The 10,521-nt window shown below is 35.5% G+C and overlaps 1 protein-coding gene across 1 annotated transcript; it reads left to right on the top strand.

The window, feature by feature from the left end:
- The first annotated feature begins 9,801 nt into the window (after positions 1-9,801).
- On the top strand, positions 9,802-10,521 carry LOC149216645 (protein LYK5-like). Its single transcript, XM_089390030.1, has one exon. The coding sequence runs from the start codon at positions 9,802-9,804 to the stop codon at positions 10,519-10,521; it is 720 nt and encodes a 239-aa protein (XP_089246156.1).

Below are 10,521 nucleotides of genomic sequence, written 5' to 3'. Positions count from 1 at the left end.
GAAAGTGTTGCAGTGGAGTAGGTCGGTGGGATCATATACAAATTCAAAGACGCGTTCAGGAGTCAGACCACGTGTTTAGCAATGTTGCGATGGAGATGCTTCTGTGATGTGATGTTTGCGGTTCAAAGCAGGGCGTGGGCGTGGGCTATGGCGTATTTATTATTTACTATTTAAATCGTATCATGTTTGGTGCCTTACCTTTTTCCTTATGTTAAAATTCACAAATTTTGATTATTTTTTAAGCGATTTTCTTGATTGTAAAGTTGGTATCTAATTAAAGTTCAGTGAAATTTTGTTTTTTCTATCAATTTATTTTAAATATTATTATTTTTTCGTATCATCATCTCCTTCTCGCCATAAAAGAGACGTGATAAGGTTTATTTTGGAGTAACAAAAGAAATTCATTTCTTTTTTATCCACGAATAAATAATAAGCAGCCTATTCAGAAAAGCACATCGCCACTTGGTTTGATTGACAGTAACCATATCAATCTCTTTCACCCCATTTAAATTCACTTTATTTATCTATTACCATATCATATTAGCATTGCATGACAAAATAAATGAATTTTCACATTATTAATTAGTAAATAGTAACTAAATTTTGAATAATTGTATCAATCTCTTTCACCCCATTTAAATTCACTTTATTTATCTATTACCATATCATATTAGCATTGCATGACAAAATAAATGAATTTTCACATTATTAATTAGTAAATAGTAACTAAATTTTGAATAATTGAATTCTATGGTGTTTGTGAATCCATCAATTAAATAATTTAAGGTGTATTTTTTCAAACATTTTATTTATATATTTTTCTTTATCTTATTAAGTAAGTTGTATAAGGTTTTTCTCTAATGTATATTTTTTGAAACATTTTATTCATGTTATTTTTCTTTTTTATCTATGTTATTTTTCTTTTTTATCTTATTAAGTAAGTTGTGTAGGGTGTTCCTTTGCTTTTATAATAGAAATATTTATATTCATGATGTATCCACAATATCTACACCATATAAGGTGAAAGAGTCTATGCAACCTAAAATTCTAATAATAATTTTTAAAAGATGAATCAAAATCAAAACATTTCCACTGTAGGGGTGGGTGAGAAGGATCTCTTTCATAACTCGATCGTGATGGAGAAGTGGGTATTAAGTGGGCAACAATATTTGTGTAGCCATAGGGTATTTAATACACTTTAAGAATATATGGAATCTCAAACACCTATCATCCATGTCGCTTATTACTTAATAAAATACACTACAAACCACAAAATTGAGATTTCTAATTGAAGAATAGAGTTTTCTACCACTTTTCAGTATTGCCTATAAATCTAACATCGTACAAATACTTTGTTACTCATTAGAAAATATATACATAATGTTCAAATCGAAATGAATATATAGATCTTTGCAATTGGTACAGGGAAAAATTTAAAGGAACTTACCTTGCCGTTGCGAGTTCCCTCTTTTGCAAGTTGTGCAATATCATAGATACAAAGAGTTTTTCACATTTTTTGTGAGGCGTAATAAAAAAATAGCATAGTCAATGTAGTCTTTCCTACTCCACCTAGGTCGAACTCTTCCGCTTTGTTTGTGTAATGATATATTTTTTCAAAGTCTCGTACTTTCTCGAATATTTGGCCACATCCAACTATGACTTTTTAATTTTTTCAACACATTCAACAACTTTCTCCAGCAGCTCCACTTTGTCCTTAGATATTCACAAAAGGTAATATACAAAATCATAAGATAAGAAATAAATAGAAGTGAAAATTAAGTAGCATTTACCTATTATATCTTATATCCCATGTAAATGAGAGGGGGAGTTTGAGTTCTCACTCGTTAAAGGCCTCTGATATCTGCAGCTTTGGAAAGAGATTTTCTCTTCTCTTCCACAGTAGTGGAGGCATAACGTTGTTCACGATCACGTGTTTTCCTGTGTAAATCTTGAGCATAAATTCCTTTGTTCTGCTCATATGTCCACCGAAGATCGATCACCTTGTAAAACACGGGAATGATGGGAGACTTGAATTCTAGTTGTAATTCATCTAAACACCATTTTAAATCTCTATATCATGGAAACAAAATCGTTATATGGAAAGAGTCAGATTTGGAGAACAAGGAATGTAGCAATAGTGGTAAATAGGCATCATAATTAAATCCTCCGGAGAAAAAACTCTTCGCCACTCTCGCAAAGCCTTGTCATTGTTGTAGAACCTCCTTCCAAGTTCCACTACAATCTCCCTTTGGAGACCTCGAAGGAGAGCCCTGCCCTGGGGAGATCCATCATCATTCTCAGTTACTGCATGGCTCACGATCTCCAGTTTAGCAACCTGACTTCCACTGAGAGCCCTTGGAGAATTGATTTCAAATCTTTGACGGGAATCCAAAGCAGAAAGAGGCCTCGATTCTTCCAATTTTTTCATCTGTGAGGATGGGCACTGCCAACCTGGTGTATGTAAATTATTTTAGAGGTGGGTACTGCGAGCCTAATAAAAATAAATTATTTTAAATATATATATCTATATCAAATTTGAAACGAGGGATTTTTCCATAAGCCCTTCATTATGACATTTCTGTAAATTTTTTACGAGTTATGGCTGATGTGTTCATTTGGAAATAAATTGTATTTTACGACAAAAAAAACCCAAAAACGTGTAAACCGGCATCAAATTTAACACCTGACCATACCAGATGGCACACCCACTCATACATGCCCATGACATCACCTAAAGTTTTATTGGTATAACCAAGATAATTTTTAACAACCCATCACCAACATAATTAATCATTAAGTAATAGACTTAATGTAAAATGTATGGGCATATATTACCTTTCTTTTTCAGACATCTCCATTCCAATTACTTCATCTATACAAATAATCCATACCCAAAAATTAAGCTTTCTGTTTATATAGAAACGTACAAAAATCACAACTTATTTTAAACTTTCTTCCATCATTTTATATATATAGTAAATAAAAAACCATTTTTTGAAATATAAACTTAATATTTACATTACATAAACCTCGACGCCTGCTTATCGATAAGTGGGTCGAGGTCATTTAGTGACTTGACCGAGCATCATTTCTCTATTAATAGGGCTAATATAATAACATTAATTCGCAAAAGTTTGTGCCAGAGGTGGAATGTTTATAAAGTAGAATGATAAATATTTTGTTAAATTTTATTATAGATGTAACAATTATTGTAAAATTGTATTTAATATAAAATTCTTAATTTGCAAAAGTTTATGCGTAAATGGTGGAACATTAATAAATACATAAACTTATAATAAAATGTTATATTTTTAAGAGTGAATTTTCAATTCTATTTTTATATATGTGCTGGTTCGGAATTAGATTGATTAATAAAAATGGATCTAGATTAAATATTGAGTATATATGAAGATTTTCTTACTAAAATGAATAAAATCTAGAACAAATCAAATGAAAATTTCCTCACTAAAATAATAAAAACTACAACAAATCAAATTAAAATATTGAATATATATGAAAATTTCCTCATTAAAATAATAAAAACTACAACAAATCAAGTTAAAGTTCATTGATATAATATGTCTTTATATAGTCACAATTTCGAAGAAATTTATACCATCATAAATTCCATTCAATAACAAACATTCCAAAAAATTTATATCACTACAATTTCCATTCAAATAACGAAATTCCATTAAAAATAACACAATCATAGAAATTCTCATTTCAAAACAAACATATGTTATACCAAATACCCATTCACCTTGCCTATTTGAATATAAAAATGAACATAAACATTTAGCAATGAATACCCATTTACTTTACCTATTTTACTATAAAAATGAACATAAGCATTCGTAAATGAATTTGGACATTTGCATGTAATAGTGTTCTTGAATTATGATCTTTCTTTTTAGTATAAATCTTTTTAGTCCCTGCCAACAGGGACTATTAGTAATCGATTTTCGATGATAGCATTAGTCTCTTTTACATATAACCTAAAGTTTTTAGCTTTCACGCTCCTCTTATTTCTTAAATAACCTATCAGATTTGATATCAAGATTTCCATGGCCAATAAGATGTTTGATCATCTTATTTGGCCTCTCCCCGAGGCAGCTGAAGCATAGTGGTTATATTATGTATTCAAAGAGGTTATATTATGCATGCATTGGACTTATTTAATTGATTTTTGTTTCAGTAATGGAAGTAATGCTAACATTAATCTGTAAACATTAAATGTTTGTTTATTTCAGATGCTTCAGACGTTTGTAATAGTATACAAAGGGCACTCCACATGGCTCGACACACCAGGTGGCTTTGTGCATGCCATGGTGTGGTGTCTAACATAACGGGATCGACTATCGTTGGTTGGTGGTAGTATAGGAAGGAGGAGAGAGCAGGGACTAGGTATTCTTTACCCGCAAGATTGGATGAAAAAAATTTGTCAGGCCATTTGTTTCGTTTGTGTTTGGAGCACTAGAAGCTTTCCCAGTCATCCTGTGCAAAATACAATATTTACAAGGTTATTTACCATGAATAATTGTAGAACATCTGGTTTTGTTTGAGGATATAGTGTAAGGATGTGATAGTTCTCTTAATCTCAAGTTTTGGTTGCATGCAGGATTCAAATACATATGAGATGGGATTAATGGTAGAACCCCTTCTAAGACTTCGGGAAAGGGTTAATGTTCTCCTGAAGGAGTTTCATGAACATCCAACGTTGCAGCAGATTCTACAAATTATTGGGACACTTCTTGGCATCTCTCTTAATTCTCCATTAATGAAAGTTATTTTCTTCGTCCAAGGAAGAAAATCACGGCTTTATTTCTTATCTCTTTAGAATACAATTTCGATAATTTCATTTTCAGATTGTACTTTAATTTTGACAAACATGCAACATACTTTATGCAAGCCCTCATTGGTGTGCAATTTTTACTCCATAGATCACAACTATATGAGGAAACTGCTTCAAGAATGGTTTCTTTGAAAGGTATTCAAAGTTCTTATTTGGTGAAAGTCAATTGGGTCAATCAGTTCAGGTTAGGAGAACAAAACCAATATGCTTTAGCTAATTCAAATCTAATAAATCTGGTGTTTCCTAGTACGAGTCATTTTATTTTCAGTCTAGAAAGAATAGCTTCTCAAAAAGAATGAGGTAATTATGAGGGGAAACATAAACAATTTTCTCTCAGCTGTTAAATGTAGAACATATGGATTTTTTGAAGCCTTTGACCAAACAAATTCTTTTATCCTACAAATTGATTTCTGGAAATGCATTTATGTGCAACCAAAGCATTTGAGCATTCCAATAATGTTTATCATCCAGGCACATACTAATTTTCTTTAAACACTGTGAAACGAGATCCTTCGAAAGAAGGGGAAGTATTACTTGCAATTAATTTCAATCTGGCCAAGAGTTGGAGGTCTTTTCATCTTGGATACAATATCTTTTGAGATGTCTTGAAGAGTCAAAATAGTTGTTGCATCTTCCCTTAGACTGATACATTCATTGATGTTTTTAGTTCTGTGTTTTAGAGGAAAGAAGAAATAAAAGAAATGTTCTCAAAACTAAGTGAAGACCAGTGATCGCATGTGGGCTAGGTTTCTTACTTATAGAAACTAGCTAAACTTCCTAAGGCATGAAGAGATAATGGGGGCTAAGAGAAAAAAAAAAATTGACTAAAATGATGAAAGAATCGCATGTCCAGGTAGAGAAAATTAGTTCCCTTCTGGGAAAGGAAATGGTATTCTTTTGTTGAGAAGAAAGTGTACTCTTTTCACCAAGAGAATGGTTTTAAATGGTAGAATGTGTACCTATCTATGCAGAATGAATACTACAGTATTTAATTTGCTATTATCAAAGGAAAAAAGCTAAAAAAAAACTAAGACTAGCATGTGGCTAAACTGGAAACCAACACTACACTGTGGCTAACCTAGAGATCAAAACCACACCGTGAGCAAAGAGGATGCTCCTACCTTTTCCCCTGCTTGTAAGTCAATTTCGTTTTGGCGATGAGGTAGTATCTATCGAAATTATTATAGCGTATTAGCGCTCTCTTCCAATATATATATATCCGTTGAACGGTATCTAAATGCCATAGTTTCATACCTACTTCTGCATAAACTGGTTAAGCAAAAGATATGGTTTCTTCTTATGAAGTTTGAATCTCTTCCAGGTGGAGATGGAGAAACATCAATTGCAAATGCAATTTTATACTACTTTACATATTTTAGTTTCAAAATGAATTTTGGCATTTGCTTATACATGTTGAACAATGTTCTTGAATTCTAATATTTCCTTGTGGCATATACTTTTCGGCTTGTGGGATTGTAGGCACAATCAATGAGGTGGGAATATAGAGTTATGGCTACTTTATACTTTTTTTTCAGAAAGAAAAAGTTGTATATTGATTATATTTCTATAAGTGGAATACAATTATGGAAATTGACCATATACCAGTTAATAAGGAAAAAGATGAAACTGTACATCAAAAACAAAACATTCTATTCAGGCTCATTGTCCATATGTGTGATGATTGTTCAAAAAAGATGGTTGTTTGAAAAACTGTATGACTCTATGCATAGAAGAAAAATAAGTCAAAACTTATACCTGCTCAGCTGATATAAATGAGTGGATGGGCTCATGAAACATACCAAGTTAAAATACTGAGCTATATACCGGGCATAGAGAAAGGTTGAATGCAGTATGTTTTGGATTTCACCATGATGTTCAGGTACCACATGCCGCATTGGGATTTCAGTCCTTTCTTTGAAAGCTCATCCGCCTCCTCATTTTGAGACCTCCTGATGCGAGAAATAGAATAGAGTGAGCGCTTCCATAATGATGAAATCCTGTGTAGCCATCCTAAAAGATTGTCATTTTTTATGGACTGTATGCTGGTAACATGCTCAATAATGATCTTGGAGTCCCCGAAGATTTGAATGGGACCCATGCCCAAAAAGGAGCAGAAGGTGAGTAGACCATGCAGAGCCATGGCCTTAGCTTTGTTGTTGGTCCCAATGCCACCATTCTAGTAGACAGAATAATGTTGATCCTTATCAATACATATGTAAAAACCACATGCACATCGACCATCTTTAGCAGCACCATCGAAATGAGCCCGTGAAAAGATAGATTGGTGATTGATGTCTTTTATCTCCTGTTGCTTCAAATGTTGGTGAATATATGGAAGGATTAAGAGATAGAAAGAAATGATTTTGTCATATAGGAGTTTGAAATCCTCCCTGCTATTTTGGAAGAGTTTTTTGTTCCGCCATTTCAAAACAAACCAACAAAAAATAGGAAGAATAGGTCGCCATATGGTTTTCTGGGCACTCCACCATTCAAAGGCATCCCTAATGGAGGAATGAGGAATGATAGTAAAACCAAAAAAAGTAGCCAGCTGCCTCCACAGGATCAGAGTGAGTGGGCAATATAGAAACATGTGCAAGTTATCTTCTGCCTCAGATAGACAGATGGAGCATATTGCGGGGCCTTGCCAGTTCCGTTTTTGAAGATTAGGCCATGCGAGGTTTTTATTATGGAATACTAACTAGGAAAAAAGTATAATTTTTAAAGGACATCTTGATTTCCAAAAAGCTTTTGGAAAAATATTCCGAGAAAACTCATGCTATGCTACTGATATGGATAGATATATATCTCTAACCAAAACATTTGTTCTTCCCCTTTCATCTCACCAGGCCATGCTGTCATTTTCCTCTGTTCTGTATATCCCTGCATGATTTATCTCCCATATAGCTTTTTCCCATTGAGTAGTCATTATATCATCTAGACCCAATTCACTAGCAGATTTCCATCTCGGGATAGCTCCCTGCCAGTCTTTAATAACTTGTGCCTAGAAAAATAACCCTTTTTAATGAAGAAAGTTTAAAAGGTGAAGAGAGAAAGGGGATTCCACTTCTACTCCCATGATAGGGTCAATGCTAATAAGAATATTGTTTCCAGTTTGAAACTTCCATACCAAATTCTTGTAGAAGAAATGAAACACCTTTTGGAAACTCCTCCAGATAGCTGACCCATGTGGAGGACCCAGTGATCTGTATCTGTACCAATATATGAAGTCTCTACTTCTTAGATATTTCATTTTTATAGCATTACTCCATAAACAATCTCCAAAAACCACTCTCCATAGGGATTTACATAAGAGAGCTGTCCCAAAACGGCGAAGGTTCATTATGCCCCAACCCCCATTTTTTTGAGGAGGGTGATATTAGACAGTTTTGTGAGATGGAATTTCTTCTTCTCCTTTCCGCCCCCCCAATATAAAAGTGGCCATTAGACTATTTAATTTTTTAATGATACCAGAAGGAATATAATAGAGGTGTGTCCAATATACAATAATTTGAGCCAGCACAGATTGAGTGAGAATCATCCTACCAGCTAAGGATAGGCATTTAAATTCCCATCCTGATATCCTTTTATAAAATCTATTGGGGATCCAAGACCAGTCAGATAAGGAGTAGCCCGTGGGTTTCAATTGATAACCCAAGTATTTCATGCCTTCATTGATTGAAATTACTTGAATCTTATAGAGTTGTGAAATATAGTCCATATCATCCATATTAACCTTTCCATAAAGGAAAGATGATTTGCCTTCGTTGATACATAAACCTGTAGCTCTTTGGAAAGATATTAATATGACATGCAGATTTTGCCATGTTTTCCTACAAGGTATAGCAAAGAGTAGAATATCATTTACGAAAAGATTATGAGAAAAAGATATGCCTCTGTTTATGCAAAGTGGTCTTACAGTCCCCATTGAAACAACCCTTCTAAGGTGAAGGCTGAGAGTGTCCATTACAAGTATAAACAGAAGGGGAGAAAGGGAGCAGCCTTGTCGGAGTCCCCTTTCAGCCAAGAAGAAGGGAGTAGGGAATCCGTTAATGAGAATGGCGTAGTTGACTCCCTCCATACATGCCATAATCCATTTTGTACATTGGTCACTCAGCCCAATCTTAATGAGCAGACACCTCAGATAACTCCAGTCAAGGCAATCATAAGCCTTTTTGAGATCTATTTTCAGAATGGCAGCTCCAATATTTTTCGTATGCATTGAGTGTAAGCATTCCTATGTAATCGCCACTGCCTCTAGTATATTCCTATCATTTAGGAAGTCATGTTGTTCACCTCCACAGGAAGGAAGATTAAACAGAGTATTCATCTTTCACAGCACCCTATTAAGTGGGATTTTCTTCTTTATGAAAGTTTGTCAACGCATACAGATGTGGTTCTCTTCACTAAAGGGGTGAATCGCAAGCAGGGCATGAATGTAAATTCTGAATCCATAGCCCACTAAGCATGAAGACCACCATAAGCAAGGCCATGCCCGAAGAAGAATCCATAAGCAAGCGCCATGAAGATTGAACCAAGCCATTAGATATGAGAATAATCTTCAAGCCGTTAGATATGAGAATGTTAAAAAATAAAAATAATAAAGTGAATTAAATTAAATTAAAAGAGACGTTGCCAGGCCAAGAGCATGCTTCCTAGGTGTCGGAGGTATGGAGATCAAGTGCTGCCTGTCTTATCTCTAATGCATGCGTCACTTCCAATTTCTTCTCCTACACAGACTTCGCGGGTGTCTGAGCCCAGACGGGTTGCTGTTGCTGTTACCATTGCCATTGCCAGCGCCACCACCACTGCCTCCATCTTTTTCATTGACAGTGTAAACTATCAGCCCAATGTCCCCCACATCCATTACAACACAACTCTGCTAATTCCCCTCAACCACAACACTGTGATTCCCCTTCTACCCCTTCTCTTCGCCCCCTCCTCCTGCTATGGCGGAGGCGCCTGCCATCGTTTATAACCCCGCACCTTCCTCCCACAAGAGCTCCAACCATATTTATGTACCAATTATTGCATCCGTAGGAGGAGCGCTATTTCTTGGACTAGGGCTTCTGGGAGCCATTTGCTTTTCAAGAAAAAGGCGAAGCAAACCAGAGACAATAAAACCAGACGCAATAAAGCCAGACACAGGGGATGCAGAGGGTTTCGAGATCGAATCAAGCCTTCTTTCGAACATGTCGGAAACGCTGGTATGGGACAGATTGATACGCTTTTCCTTCAAGGAACTTCAGGAGGCCACCAACAATTTCAGCGGGGCGCACAAAATCAGGAATTCCGTTTTCCACGCGGTTCTGCGCGGAAACAGAGTGGCGATCAAACAGCTGAGAGGCAGGTATCAAAGGAGATCAACACCCTTCACAGATTCTACCACACGAGTCTCGTCACTCTCCTCGGCATCTGCGTTGAAGAATCGTCGGACCAAGACTCAAGACTCGTACCTCGTCTTCGAGTACCGCAAAAATGGGTCCCTTAGTGACTATATCCATAGCGCACGGTCACATGCAAGGGGTTCGAACCTGTCATGGAACCAGAGGCTGCAGATCGCTCTGGACATCGCAGAGGGGTTGGAGTATCTGCATCACAGCACGACTACCACCCGCGTTCACAAGGACCTTAATAACCGCAATATTCTTCTGGACAAGAATTTTTGA

This window comes from Pinus tabuliformis, chromosome 1_1 (assembly GCF_031772625.1).
Source record: "Pinus tabuliformis cultivar Carrire ecotype Pingquan chromosome 1_1, CPIR1, whole genome shotgun sequence".
Taxonomy (NCBI): domain Eukaryota; kingdom Viridiplantae; phylum Streptophyta; class Pinopsida; order Pinales; family Pinaceae; genus Pinus; species Pinus tabuliformis.
Note: the sequence above shows the minus strand (reverse complement) of the source record. Positions and strands in the feature narration are given on the sequence as shown.